General features: G+C 44.9%; 1 protein-coding gene across 1 annotated transcript; it reads left to right on the forward strand.

Moving 5' to 3' along the window:
- The first annotated feature begins 796 nt into the window (after positions 1 to 796).
- Positions 797 to 13,923, forward strand: CFAP20 (cilia and flagella associated protein 20). The gene is made up of 6 exons (XM_082712176.1): positions 797 to 1,167; positions 10,644 to 10,723; positions 11,410 to 11,521; positions 12,104 to 12,292; positions 12,899 to 13,009; positions 13,479 to 13,923. The coding sequence occupies exons 1-6, from the start codon at positions 1,084 to 1,086 to the stop codon at positions 13,482 to 13,484; spliced, it is 582 nt and encodes a 193-aa protein (XP_082568302.1). The 5' UTR covers positions 797 to 1,083; the 3' UTR covers positions 13,485 to 13,923.
- Positions 13,924 to 15,364: the final 1,441 nt, after the last annotated feature.

The raw sequence follows: 15,364 nt of genomic DNA on the forward strand, positions 1-15,364 counted from the left end.
CAGACAGAGATCACAAGTAGGCAGAGAGGCAGGCAGAGAGCCAAAGATCATGACCTGAGCCAAAGGCAGAGGCTCAACCCTCTGAGCCACCCAGGCGCCCCTATTTTATGTCTTTTAAAACCTGTTCTAAATATTAATTGATTTAAAACAGCTATTGATTCAACTCAACCAACTCAACTTTATTTTGTTTAATTTTATTAATTTCTGCTTTTATCTTAATGCTCAGGCTTTTGGTTTGCTAGTGCATTGAAAGAAATACATTTTCTGAGAGCACTGGTTTGCATCCCACGAGATAACGGGGTGTATTCGTAGCGACTCCCTTGATAATTAAGCAATGATGCGTATAAGGCGCTTAGCACAGTGAGTACACAATAAGGGTCGGCTGCTTTAATATTATCCTGCACTTGACCAACATCTATTTGACATTCTCAGGACACCAGGTAAGCAATTGCTTAGCCACGCTACCTCCCGCGCCTTTCTCCACTTTCCTTTTGCCCTTGTAACTCCTCCCAGTCCCCCAGGGGGCGGGGCCAGGTCTTCACTCCCCTGACCCTACCCAGCCACGTTTCCTTGACACCGGGTTCGCGTACCACACATTCCACAATCCTCTATCTCCTTCCGCCTTCTAAAAGCAACTCTGAGGGACTACCAAGGAAAAATAGTTCCCTGACAACTGAGTTCTTTCCACAAGGAGGCGGAACTGGGGCGGGACTTAAGAGCGGAAGGGACAGGAAGTTCGTGATTCTTGTGGCAGGATTGGGCTCCGCGCGCTCAGGGGGCGGGTCAAATAGGCGGAGGGATCCATGTTACGCGGCGCACGTCCCGTCGCCTCCATTTAAGGCGGGAGGAGCGGCGCGGGCGGCAGTTGCTGTGGTTTCCGAATTGAGGTTGCGTTAATTTTGTGAGAGCTGAAACTCGAGGACTTAGAGTCTGGCTCCCAAGTTTAGCCGCGGGGAACTGTAGATCAGGCGGCCAGGAGCGCAGCTTCTCATCTTCGAACCAGGACCGGCCCCTGCTTTCCCTTAGCCACTTGGTGCTCGTATCGAGGTCGGCTCCGGGGCGGCTGGGAAGGCCGCGGGCGAGATGTTCAAAAACACATTCCAGAGCGGCTTCCTCTCCATCCTCTACAGCATTGGCAGCAAACCCCTGCAGATCTGGGACAAAAAGGTTAGGAGCTGGGAGGCGGTGGCAGGGCGGGGTGCAGGGGCCGCGCCCCCTCCTCCGGGGGTTCGGGACGGGATGGCCGGTAGTTGTGCCGAGTTGGAGCTCCGGGGAGGCCAGGCGGGCGCTGCTGTGACCTGTCCCCAGGCTGGTGTGACAGAGGCGCGAGGTATGGACGTCTTGTCAGCAAGGGGATGGGGGTTGCGGGTAGGGTGCGCGTCGCTGGTGTTTAAGTGTCCTGCGGCTGTGGTGTGGTTGTGGTCCCTCGCCACCGTCTTGACTTGGTCAGTCAATTCCCCAGAGTCTCGGTTTCCCCATTCATATAATGCCCATATCCTAGCGTGAAATGCATAAACTTAACTGAGGTTGCTTTGGGAACATAGAGATGAAAGAAGCTGCTGTTCACTGATTTCACAAATATTGACTGAGAGCCTGTTTTGTGCCAGGCACTGTGCTGGGCACAAGACACAGAGTCTTTGTTCCAGGCATCCTCACAGGGACAAAGCCAGAAGGCAGTTGTGTTTGGATTTGATTCATTCGCTCCTTTCCTTACAGTGATCTCAAACAAGGTAGAAGTCGGTGCCCTTAGGCACCTGCTCCACATTCGTTGCTACTTGGGGTCTGTGCTGTGCCTTCCGTGCTTGATGTCTACATCAGGAAAATTGCAGAATAGTGATAAAGTTTTGTTTGGAGTAATAAGCTCAGAGCCAAGTACCAGCCTCACTATTTTTATTGAGGTATCCACTGGATAACACTTTCACTGAGACCAGGAGATGATGACCCTGCCCTTCGTCTCCTTTATGGAGGTATTGAGTAGGGGACATGTGTGTCTAGCATGCTATGAGTTGGTCTGCATTTTGCGACTTCGTTATTTCATTTCTCATGCATGTTCTCTGTCAGCTATACTCCCCCTCCCCCCGCTTTTTAAGTTAAGACAGGTACTCTATTGTGAAAGACAGGTGATTCCTCAGGGGACAACAGAAAGAAGTGGTATGTTGAATGGTGTTTTTCTAGAGATGGATGTGGAATCATCTACAGTTTATCTGTCATGAAGTCAAGAATCTTGGATTTCTTCTCAGAACAAATCTTTGTCTTCCCATATCCCCAGATAAGCATTTTGGGCCACCTAGAGATTGAGAGAGAACACAGATAGCCTTTTGCCTGTCATCACTAGGGATATCTGCATTTCCAAAGAAGCAGTGAGGGTGGTATGTTCTTAATGTCATTTTTGTAAGATAGTTGAAAGATCTGAATATAGTGGGTTGTTTGAGCCTTTTGCTTATCAGAAAAACTTGAGCATCTTTCTTCTTTCACAGTGCTTCTATCCACAAGTTCAGGCTAATACCAAGAGTATTACACAGGAAAGCAGTTCCTTAATTTTTTCCCCTATGTTACTGAGGTTTTTCAGTTCCATGGTTTTGTTCACATTATAGTAAGCGCTGTAAACTCTAAATCCCATCTCTGCAAAGAGAACTTGGAGTGAATGTACCTGAGAACTTTGTAAGGATGTGGCTTGACTTAGTTACAGACTGTCATGGAGAGAGTGGTGTTGGTACCACTGAACATGGAGTTGTAACAAAAGTGTCAGTATGAGGCAATCGAACTAGAGAATGCGACCTAATCTAAGAGGGGTTTACAGAGCAGGTCAGAGAACGTACTCACCCTGAAAAAATTCCAGGGGTGGTGAGACCTTAGCATTTCTGGTAGGTGAAACTTACCAGAGTTGACCATTTTAACCCTTCCGGAGCTTGGTCTTCTGTAGTGTGTTTTATTTTTTCAGATGCAGCTTTTTGATTAGTCAACATGTTTACACACGGAACATGAAAGCAAAGTAACCATGGTGCACTGTGTCCCTTAACAACGCCACTAGAGGTCAGATGGTACCCTAATGACATAAACACGTGTGAAAACATTAGAACAGCTGGCCAGGGTTACATGGAATAAATTAAACAGACAAAACATTTAGAGTAACACTCATTTCAGGCAAAGTTCTTGTAATAGTAAAAGTTAATTATGTTTCTACTTTTCCTATTTAGACTGAAAAGTGTTTAGGGGTGATTTTTTTTCCCCTGGGGCAAGAAAAGGTAAGGAAGGAAAATGGCAAGTAGTTTGGGGTTAGATCCATAGGCTTTGTTGTCCTATCCATAGGACAGTGTGCCTTTTCTCGGCTATATTACAAAGTCCTCAGGAAGTGCTGGGAATCCAACCCAGTTGGGGAAACACTGGGAATTGATAGACTTACTAAAGATTTATTGAGCCACAGTTAAATCACTGGCACTGTGTAGATTTGGGAAGATAAAAAAAGAGAAGAAGACATTTTTCCTGCTCTCAGGGAGTAAGGTATAGTTGTAGTAAAGACAGTCTGTTGGAGGGAGGGATGGATTGCCTACAATTATCTAGAAATGGCCCTGACCTTTGCCAGTAGTTACATATGGCTATTTTTACTATTTTGATTTCACAAACTTAACTGTTCTCCTTCTGAGTTTATGAAGACAGAATTTCTATACTTGTTTTTTGTGAAGAATAATCTTGGAAAAATTAGGTTTGGCTTCTGTTGAGGCTCTGTGTCTTCTTATGAATGTGAGGAGTGAATGTCATATTCCTAACACCAGTGAATTGACAAACTCCATTTTAACCGGCGTGGTTACTAATATTTGTAACACCTGCGTTTATCCTACACTCCTTGAAGTTCATACTACCTCCCCCCATTCCATCTTTTAAATCTTAATTTAAACATAATTTCATTGGGGGCGCCTGGGTGGCTCAGTGGGTTAAAGCCTCTGCCTTCGGCTCAGGTCATGATCCCAGCGTCCTGGGATCGAGCCCCACATCGGGCTCTCTGCTCAGCAGGGAGCCTGCTTCCTCCTCTCTCTCTGCTTACTTGTAATCTCTGTCTGTCAAATAAATAAAATCTTTAAAAAAAAAAATCCTTTAAACATAATTTCATTGGGAGCTTAAGTTAGGTCTCCTGTGTGCGCCTGTGGCCCTCTACAGCACACTTATGGCGGTTGCCAGTTTACTGTGTATTTCCCACTAGACTGCCAGTTCCTTAAGGGGAAAAGTATTTTACCTTGAAACCCCAGGGCTGGAGTTGGGACAGTGTGGATTTGTGTCCTGGGTCTGCCTTCTCTCCTATGCTGTGTAACCTCGGGCAAGTACTTACCTACTCAGTTTTCTCATTTTGTATTGATGCTACCGCCTCCCATGATTATGTAGATTAAATGAAGGTGTATATAAGAAATGCTTGGCAGCAGAGTTATGGCATACAGTATCAAATAGGGTGGGAAACTGAGGGATTTGCTCAAGAGTAAGAAAGTCTGTAACTGATGCGAAGGAATAGGAAGTGCAGTAAAGTCAGACTTCAGAGATTAGAATAATTTTCTCGTTGTACCAGGGCTTTCCCAGTCCCAAAGCCTTAATATGGCTCTTAGGCCATACAGCTCATAGTCTGGTGTCTACTTCAACATGGTCTGGTGCCTGCTTCACTGCTTCTCCAGGCTCACCTCCCCCAGGCTCCTTACCTTAGCAGTGACCTCCCACTGAACCTGAAACCCTTCTCGAACCTTCAAGGCTTCCATACCTGCTGGTCCCTCTGCTGGGACCCACCCTTCCACTCTTCATTAGTCTCTAGGTCACAGTGCAAAGGCACTTCCTCAGGCTACATTAGTTTATATTCACTTGTCCCTCCAGGTTAAGTTCATTTGTATCCCCTTAGAGAACCTCTACTTCCTTTTCATCAGACTCCTCATACTTGAAATTAGCTTCTGAAAGTCTGTATGCCTGGCTACACTGTAAACTTAATGACAGAGATCTCTGCAATTAAAAAAAAAAAAGTTACTTATTTGAGAGCATCAGAGGGGAGGGGCAGAGAGAGAGAGAGAGTCTCAAGTGGACTCCCTGCTGAGCCAGAGGCGGAAGTGGGGCTTTATCTCACCACCCTGAGATCATAACCTGAGCTGAAACCAAGAGTCTGGACCTTAACCGACTGTACCACCCAGGAGCCCCAAGACCTCAGCTGAGGAAAAATTAGGGGTTTCTTGATGTTCCCCTAACTTTTGGGACCAGCAAATACTACATTTACTAAAGGACTTTTTTGTTTAATGTAGACATTACTTCTGGTTTGTAAAGAAAATACCAGATGGTTCTATTCCCATTTATGCCTACATAAAACATACAGTTTTCGTATTTCACATATAAATCTAAGTCTAATATGCTAAAAGTTTACTAGATGAGAATGTTAATTCATACCAGCTTCTCTGCCTTTCTTGCCTCTCACCTTGTCTTTCAGCTGCAGCTGCTCCTTGCCTATTCCAAAGCTAAATATTAGAACCAGACTTTGTGGTTGTTGCTGGATAGTATTAGAGTCCCATTCCCTGTTCCTAATTTTATTTATTTATTTCCCCTGTTCCCAGTTTTAAAAGTCAGCTGTTTCCAGAAAAGTAGTTTCTATACCCAGTTTTAAATTAACAAACCTTACCAGTGCATTGTTAAACTGCTGCAGTTTCCAGTAGCAGAGGCAAGGGCATTTGGGCAGGAAGGTAGTACAACTGTTTGTTTGGTGGTTTGTTTTCTTTGTTTTGTTTTGTTTTTTGTTTTGAAGACTTTCCCTGGATCAGTCTGATGATGTTTATTATTCGGAGTGACAGCTTTTACTATAATTGGGCAAAGGCATAGGTTTTGGTTATACTTGCCCTTGCAAGGAATTGCTAGGGACACTGGTTAGCAATGCACTTAATTGACCCATTGGAGCCTGCAAAGCCCAAGCTTTGAGGCAGAGCTATGCCCAGCTCTCCCCACAGAGGTCTCCCTCTGCCTGCTTTCAGACTTAGGTCCCAGCCCCTAGCTGCCAGCAGAAACTTTCCTGCTGAAATGGACAGCTCTAACGGCTTAATGTAAATTGGAACATGTGTCATTAAGACTAGGATGCCAGATGGCTGAGGGCTCAGCTGTCCACCAGGATAAGTGGGTGGAGCCAGAGAAATGAAAGGTGGGGGCAGGGAATGCATACAACTCATGTGTTATTTTTAAAACACTTGAAAAAATATGGAGCATTGGCCAGCTTCCTCCCTATCCCAGGAGTACTTTTTTCCCCTCAGCTTGACCCTCCTCCCTGGAGCTTACATTGAAGGAAAAAAAAAAAAAAATCCCAGTGTTCTTTATTAGTTGCCCCAGCAACCATGGAAAGCCTGGGAGAGTGATTGCAAGAAGGACTTGAAGGTTCCCTTCCTGGTGTCTGTCTGCAGGGGCTGAGAACCATTCTCATTTGTAATAGCTAGTAGCCTGGGTTCTGTAGCTCGTAGCTTGGGGGTGGTGATGTGAGGGATGGGGTACGTGGGGGTAGGGAGTTCATGGGGGAAAAAAAAAAAAAAGATTGGCTTTGTTTATTTTTTGGAGGAATGAAACACTTGTAGCCCACACCTTAATAGTGGGAGAGTGTCATAAAAAAGAATTGACAAGTCAACAGTTGGCACTTGCTCATTTAGAGAGGGAAGTAGAATAAACCTACTTCCACTGTAAGCAATAAATGCTGACCAGTTCATTTTGTCTTCATTTCAAAGCCAGGCCTGCTTAGCGACCTCTGAACTGGAAGGAGCTGAGGAAAGGAAGTTGATGCTTTCTGAGGCCGTGTATCTTGTTATATGTGTTTGTCCGAATCTGGACTGAGGAGGAGGGGGTGGCTTCCTGGAAGACCTTTACAATTTGAGGCGGTGACAGCCAGATTGCCAGGGAGGGTGGTTGGGAGGACTTGCCCCAAATTGTCCACCCCTTTTCCCTTTGATCCTAATTTTAGAACCTAGAGAGGTTTGAGGAGGTTTCCTTTAAGTGCTTATTATCTCTGGTTAATTGTGCCCCCCCCCAACCCTCTTTTCCAGTGAGCATTTGCAGTATTTTTCCAGTGTGTATTTGACTTAATAAAGGAGAAAAATCATAATTCACTAACAAACCAACTTAATTTGATTTCAGAGCTCTGGCAGCTCGTGATATGAAAATACCTAAAACTCCAGAGAGACTGGTGGCATTCCTTTGAAAAAGCTGCCTTTTCCCCTGACTTCTCTTGTTTTATGGACTACGTTAATTAATTTTGTAAGAATTAAGTCTATGAGTGTGGTGGTTGATGTGTGCTGAGAGAAATTTCTCTTTAGGAAGTTATTGAAAGTCTAGCTAAAAATGAGTTTGCCTCTGGGTAAAAGCAGAAGAGAATACATCAAATCTGTTTTGACTTCCAGTCTGTTGGCTTCTGCGTGCAATGTAAGGCATTGTTTTCTTCTGTAAAGACTTGAATAATCATTTGCTGGAGTGAAGTCATCTGCTATAAACTTTGAGATGGGCAGAAGCAAGTTTCCTAACATTTCTTCCCTGTTAAATCTTGCTGGGCTTTCTGGAGCGGATAGATAACTCTCATTGGGCTGGGAGGGACCTTCAGAAGACCCAAGATTTGAGGCCATGCTTTCAAGCAGTGTTGGGTAAATTGCCAACAAGTTGCCTTTTAGTTGTCCTTTAGCCCTTAATCTTTTCAAGTTAACCATCTGTTTGATGTTGCATTATGTACCTTTTTTTTTTTTTTAAGATTTTATTTATTTATTTGACAGAGAGAGAGATCACAAGTAGGCAGAGAGGCATGCAGAGAGAGGAGGAAGCAGGCTCCCTGCGGAGCAGAGAGCCTGATGCAGGGCTCGATCCCAGGACCCTGGGATCATGACCTGAGCCGAAGGCGGAGGCTTTAACCCACTGAGCCACCCAGGCGCCCCCATTATGTACCTTTTAAAGAAAGAATGACGTTATATTAGATGTAACTATAATAATATTAGAACAATTAGAGGTATGTTATAAAATTGTCTTGTTGGAATACTGGCAGCTTTTAGCAATGTGAGTGCATCATGTTATTTGGAAATGGAAATAATTTCTTGTTTGATTCCTCCTTCACCAAAAAGTCGGCTTGATTTTCCCCAGCAGCTGTGGGCTAGCAAACAGAGGAGGAATATTGCCACTTCGCGTTTTTTGCTTCGTGAATATTGCCAGAGTGTTTATATGGGGATGAGGTGGGCAGTGTTGGCATGTGGTACACAGACCCAGGGCCTTGTGCTCTTAATCTCCCTGGGAAAGAGGCCCAGAATTTGAAGCAGGAGGGCATTGGGTGTCGCCAGCTTTGTTTGAGAAGCACTTCAATGTGACATTTGTGTCTTAAAAACCTAAGAAATGCTGCATTGGCAGAGATCTGGGGCCCGTCCACCATGCATTCTGTCTCTGATAATGGGCACCAAAGGCTGATTTGTGGGAAAGCATTCTTCACGCTGGCAGCTTCCCGGGCTTTGTGACATACCCCAGGCTCTCTGGCTTCCTATAATAGCCCATGGTGGATGTGTTATCCAGGAATTTTTTAAAAATCCTCCTTGAATCTATTCATCCTTGCCAACTCTCAGGGTGACAGATTCCAGAAGTCAGCAAATATTTGAATGCTTAGTTTATGCCTAGCATAGTACTAAGCATTGTAGAAGATACAAATGATGCTTAATACTTGATCCCTACCTTTGGGCTTAGGCTTTTTCGAGGAGGCAAGACTCAGTTGCATCTTTCAGGAGGAGATGGGCAGTAGTAACATCTGATCTCACATAGGAATACCAAGCACACCATAAGTGGATCAAATTCATAGTAACAGAGTTCATAGAGACTGAGGTCTAAACACAAAATGCCATATTATTAATGAGCAGTTTTGAAAAATACAACTGTCAGACTTGACGCTATGCTCTCTCTTAATGTGCAAGACCAATGGAAAGACAAAGGATTGAGTCATTGACCATGACAGGCCAGTACAGCCGTTTTCACTATACCTGGAAAAAGACTCATGATTTTGGAGCATACTGTTCTAAAGCTGGTAGATCTTTTTCATTTGTGAATACATTCAGCCCTAATAGGCCAGCCCCGTGTTGAAAATGCCTGTGCCTTTCTCTGCTCCGTCCATATTAGGTGCTTCCGAGTTTAGAGCTTGAAGGTAATTCTGCTTTCCTGAATTATTTTGAGAAGGGAAATCCATATTGAGTATTGATCTCTTCCCATATTATACCTCCTACATATGCAACAGACAGTACAAGACAATGTGGGATGAGGTGCTAAATTAAGACCTCTAGGCTACATGAGCCAGACAAATCAGAAAGAAGAGAGGTCGGTGTGGGATGAAATGCTAAAGAAGGCTTCTGTGTATGGCAAAGATGAGACTTGAATTCTTACTTTAGAAAGTTGAAATTTAGGGGCACTTGGGTGGCTCACTCATTAAACATCTGCCTTTGGCTTAGGCCATGATCCCAGGGTCCTGCAATTGAGCCCCACATTGGGCTCCCTGCTCTGCAGGAAGCCTTTTCCCTCTCCCACTCCCTCTGTTTGTGTTTCCTCTCTGGCTGTCTCTCTGTCAAATAAATAAATATTTTTTAAAAAATATTTGAAATTTAAGAGACTCTTTTTTTTCTTTAGAGATTTTATTTATTTGACAGAGATCACAAGTAGGCAGAGAGGCAGGCAGAGAGAGAGGAGGAAGCAGGCTCCCCACTGAGCAGAGTCCGATGCGGGGCTGGATCCTAGGACCCTGAGATCATGACCTGAGCCAAAGGCAGAGCTTTAACCCACTGAGCTACCCAGGCGCCCCGAAATTTAAGAGACTCTTAACAATTGAGAACAAACTGAGGGTTGTTGGAGGGAAGTGGGTGGGGATGAGCTAGATGGTGACGGCATTAGGGAGGGCACTTGTGATGACACTGGGGGTCGTATCCCCCCAGTGCAGTGATGCATTGAATTCTACTCCTGAAACCAGTATTACACTATGTTAACTAACTAGAATTTAAATTTAAAAAAGAAAGAAAGAAAGCAGCTTTAAAAATAAATAAATAAAAACGGGAATTTAGGGAACAGAAGGTAGGGAAACGTGAAGTAGGAGCACAGCACTAAGCATTGTAGAAGATAGAAATGGTGCTCCATACTGAGGGCGGAATGCTTTCATGTTTTGGTTGCCACCCTTCTTCTCAGTGGCACCCAGCATTCGTCCTTTCTGGAGAGAGTATGTCAGGTAGTGCGGGGGCTGTGGAAAGCCTGGTCGTTCATTCTGACTCTCTCGGGATCCTCATTTGTGTTCTCTGGGTGTCAATGTCCACGTCTGTGAAATACCAGCTACCTTGTCTTGTGATTTTGGTTGTCATTTGGACTAAGTCAGAGAATGTAGATGAATGTCCCTCGTGCCCAGTGTGTACAACATTGTCCTGGCGGATGGATTGCCAGCTCACCTGCAGCTCCTCTGCTGGCTGATGGGACCCTGTAGAGAGGGAATAATATCATGGCTTGCTGACACATAAGCTCAGTATGCCATGTCACACGGTTCTGTCATGCCCCGAGGGTTACTGTGGTCTCCTTTAAATGGTTCCATTTGGCCTTCAAAATCTTAACAATGTTATTGCCAAATATTTCAGTACTGATCAGTTTAATTTTCTTCATTGTAGGTACGGAATGGCCACATCAAAAGAATCACTGATAATGACATCCAGTCCCTGGTGCTAGAGATTGAAGGAACAAATGTCAGGTAGGCAGTCCCTCTGTTCGCCCAGAGACACTGCACTGGCGAGGCAGTGCATGGTAGGGGTTCATAGAGCACAGACCGTGGGGCCGATGACCCGGTGGGGATCTAGCTCTGCTGCTCACACCTGGCCTTGGGCAAGTTTCTTAAGCCCTCAGGCCTGTTTCCTAACCTGTAAAATAAGGATAATGGGGTTATTGTGAAGATTGAGTAAGTGAATTGTGTGTAAACACATTAAGTGCCATAGTAAGTGCTGTGGGTTACTTAAATTATTAATACGACCAAGGCATGCGGACATGCGTGGAGGGGTGGTACTAATCATCCAGTGGGTGATCTGGGCCACAGTGAGGTTTTCCCAGTTATTATGGTCTTAGTTTGGGTTTTCTATTATTGGATGGCTCTCTTAGACCAGAGGGGAGTTGTCTCCACTGGAGGAAATTGCTCAGCTTGCCAGCCAGGCTTTGTTTTTCAGGTATTTTCTTGTTGATATCTAGCTATGTGTGAAGCTTGTGTTTGGAGTCCAGTATTTTTTTCTTTTTTTTTAAATCATCGGTATTGAGGGATAATTGGATGATGTGTCTGGATCTTCTAGATCTACTCTCCAGTTTACCTCTTGGACCACGTGTTTTTGTGGTGTGTTCCACAGAAGAAAAGGCAACCGGTGTGTTTATCAGTGTCTCCTCTTTCTGCAGCACCACATATATCACGTGTCCTGCAGACCCAAAGAAGACGCTGGGGATTAAGCTTCCCTTCCTCGTCATGATTATAAAAAATCTGAAGAAATATTTTACCTTTGAAGTACAGGTTAGTAGAGGATTTGTGTATACTCTTAGCTCTACCAAAGGGATACCCTATCAACTTGCAAGAGAAAGTAGCTCTAGGAAAGTATACTTATTCTTTTCTGTCTTTTCTGCCTCTGCTAGACACTTGGTGCAGCCATTATTATTATGACATAAATTTGGTATTAGTAACAACTTTAATGCCAAGTTTTTAAAGCAGCAGCAAGCTCCTAGGAAGTCTGAACAATAGCTATGGGATCGCAAAGCTTGAAGGTTAGAGTGTGTCTGTTCACTGCTGGTTATTGTTGGTCTTCGTTGTAGTACTTGTGATTTTTCAAATGGAAGAATGTTTATGAAATCATTCTATGGTCTGTGGGCCCTCGACTGTGTCATGTGCCCTAAAGCAGCTGATGTCTCAGCAACTGACAAGATAAACTTGCTGCTTCCGGGCCATCTGCATCCAATGTGACCTGTATCTGGTCTGTTTATTCTCCCTTGGGCCTCAGCCTTGGGAAACCAGGCTGTGGGAGTTCAGTCCCTTGCGTCACCAAGGTTGTCTCCTTCTTCCAAAGTAGAGTTACTATGGCTCTTTTTCTGTGTTTCATAGGTACTAGATGACAAGAATGTGCGTCGGCGGTTTCGGGCGAGTAACTACCAGAGCACCACCCGAGTCAAACCCTTCATCTGTACCATGCCCATGCGGTTGGATGATGGCTGGAACCAGATTCAGTTCAATCTGTCAGACTTCACTAGGCGGGCGTACGGCACAAATTATATCGAGACTCTAAGAGTCCAGGTACTAGCTCCTTTCCTGATGGAGGCCTGAACAGGAGAAGGGAGTGTGCTCTGCCTGCTGCTGGCTTGTGGCTCTTGTGACAGAACAGTGTGGCTTTCTGGCTGAGGGGCCCAAGTCACTGTCCAGAGGGCTCAGAAAGATCCAGGACACATTCAGGGGTCTGCTCAGATACAGTGGGAGAGCATAGCAAGCAAAATATCCCTCTTGCCTGAACCCACCCCAAGCCATGCTGAGGAGATGCCAAAAGAGAGGAAGCTTTGACAGCATCATGGGAGGGGCTCCAGGAGAAGCAAGAAAAGAGGAAGGCCAATCATATTTTGTTTCCTTTTATTTTTTAAAGACAAGGTTGTCATACATCCTGCTTTTTTTTTTTTTTTTAAGATTTTATTTATTTATTTGTCAGAGAGAGAGATCACACAACCAGGCAGAGCGGTAGGCAGAGGCAGAGAGGGAAGCAGGCAGGCTCCCTGCTGAGCAAGGAGCCCCATGCGGGGCTCGATCCCAGGACCCTGGGATCATGACCTGAGCCGAAGGCAGTGGCTTAACCAAATCAGCCACCCAGGCGTCCCCATATTTTGTTTCTTAAAATAAGTCTTGCACCCACAGATTCATGCAAACTGTCGCATCCGACGGGTTTACTTCTCAGACAGACTCTACTCAGAAGATGAACTGCCAGCAGAGTTCAAACTGTATCTCCCAGTTCAGAACAAAGCAAAGGTAAGGGGGCCTTCCTTGGAGGAGGCCAGACGGTGAGTTGGGGAAGTGTGCTCTTCTGAGGTCAGCTGCAGAGCCTCTCCATGGTGACATGGGGGCTGGAGTACTTTCATCCTAAGATCTTCCTAAGGTCTCCTTCCATCACCACTGAATCAGGATCAATCCTGTGAAATGTTTTGTTACTGCTGTCCCCACCTCCACAAGGTAGTCCTGCCCCTCCCTGCTTCCTGCTCAAGCCTTCCTTGGAGAGTCTTCCATCTGAACCTCTTTAGTGGCTCATCGGTCTCCTCTGACAAAATGGCAGCCACTTACTTGCCTGACTGCTGCTGACATTATTCATTTCCGTACAGCCCAGTGTCCCCTGCAGTGTCACCAGAGTCTGGAGGGGGGGGTGTTTCATGTCATTGGCACTGACCATCTATTTTCTGATAACTTAAACTGATGCTTCTTCTGTTTGTTTCTTTTTCTCCAGCAATAACTGGAATGCAACTCAAGGGATAGCCCCTGGACATGGCTCTTAGTTTAAAAAGGAAACTGTCTGGAGGACAATGCGAAACAAAAACAAAAATATTTCTATTAGTTTACTGTGCTGTGGTTCTTTTATCTATTACTTGGTGTCCCCTGTTGTGGACACCAGTGACCATGCCATAATGCCATAATTGCATTGTAAGTACAGTGAGGAATAAGCCGTCCTTTGGAACATGAATGGTGGAGTTTATCCTGCTGCCTGCCTCAGTGTGTGGGGAGATACACTTACCACGAACTTACAAATTTAAAGATGTCCCGTAAGGCAACTTCAGACCAATATTTCTTCCTACAGTTTATTCATTGTTTTATATATTATCTAAATATATGTATATGCTGTGTAATACTCATAATCCAGAAATGAATAAAATACTATATTCTTGGTTTGTAAATTTGTTTTTAGTTTATTTTTTTAAATATATTTTTTTCCTTTATGATGTGAAGATAGAACTCTTTCCAAAGAACATTCCCTACACTCTTGCTCTGGAGTAGCTTGCGGTAAGCGCGTAAAGAACAAGACAGATCTGTAGATACTGATGCAGAACAACTCCCAAGATAAACTAAATGGAAAAAAATTTGCCCAGCATATGACCAGTAGAGTCATTTTACTAGGGTTTAGGGCCCATGTCAAGCTTAAGACAAAATGGCTTCTAGTCTAGATGGCTTTTTTTTTTTCCAGTTCTTTTTATTATCTATTTATTTATTTTCTTATTTATTTAAGAGAGAGTTGGGGGGGTGGAGCAGAGGATAAGGGAATCTGAAGCAGACTGAGCTGAGTGTAGAGCCCGAGGCAGAGCTTGATCTCACAACCCTGATATCACGACCTGAGCCCAAATCAAGAGGCAGACAGTCAACTGAGCCACCCAGGCACCCACGAATGCTCTTAAATACTCTAGGAAGTTGTCGTTTTGGAACTGCACATGCTGTTCTATAACAGCGCGCCCCGTGTCTCTCAGCCTGGCAGCCACTCCCCATGTCCCTGAGTGAGTTCCAGATGAAGTGCTTGCCTTGGATTTAGTGACTTTGAAGAAAAGTGTTTCTTTAAACACTTGAATCACATGAGAACTGAAACTGTACCTCACTTTCCCTGCTCACACTTCTTGGGCATATGCTTGGTTAGTGGAATGACAGACCCTGGCACAAACAGTTAAATTTAGAAAAGTGAAATGCTTAGATGATGTAGCTCTACCCCATGCAACATTTCTGGGGAAAGCAGTCTGGGGGCAGAGAAGGCCATGTGCAGATAGACCTGGTCTTGAGGGATACAGCAGAACTACTCCTAGCATCCAGAGAGAATAGTTACTGTATCGTGTAGGATTCTTGTACGATTAAAAAAAAGGATTTTGAAAAGTAATATTCATGTAACAAGAATTTCCAAGTCAAGGAAAGAACAGAAGGCCATCCTAGATCCTGTGCTCGCCCCAGGGAACTCCCCCGGATTCAATTCTGTTCCACAGGGATGGCTTTGGAATCGTGGGCACCAGCCATTTTGACTTCGACAAGAGGTAAAAACAGCGCTGACTCTGATGTTGCTGCCTTCTGTGAAGTTAAATGGCAAGAAGCATTTTTCCACGTCTTCCTCCTCCAGAGCGTGCCGTGGGTAAGCACCGTGTCTCGGAGGCAGCCGGGGGCAGGGGGCTGCGTTGGGGAGGTAGAGTCTGGAGGGGAAGGGGCTGCCTCTCATGTCTCACGGAGCTTCACTTCCCATAGTTCCTGAGGGCCTGACCCCTAGCTGGGTCACTCAGGACAACTTTGCCCTTTTCTTTCCCTGCTAAGGATTAGATGGGAACCACCTTTCTCATGGATGCCTCCCCTCTGACAGGCACCAGTGGA

The sequence above is a fragment of the Mustela nivalis genome (assembly GCF_964662115.1).
Source record: "Mustela nivalis genome assembly, chromosome: 18".
Lineage (NCBI taxonomy): Eukaryota > Metazoa > Chordata > Mammalia > Carnivora > Mustelidae > Mustela > Mustela nivalis.

Excerpts from the sequence above, each read along its gene's own strand:
- CFAP20 (XM_082712176.1), top strand. The coding sequence starts at position 1,084 with ATGTTCAAAAACACATTCCAGAGCGGCTTCCTCTCCATCCTCTACAGC. Across the intron at positions 10,724-11,409 it reads ATTGAAGGAACAAATGTCAG|CACCACATATATCACGTGTC; the intron begins GTAGGCAGTCCC and ends CTCTTTCTGCAG. Across the intron at positions 12,293-12,898 it reads TCGAGACTCTAAGAGTCCAG|ATTCATGCAAACTGTCGCAT; the intron begins GTACTAGCTCCT and ends TTGCACCCACAG.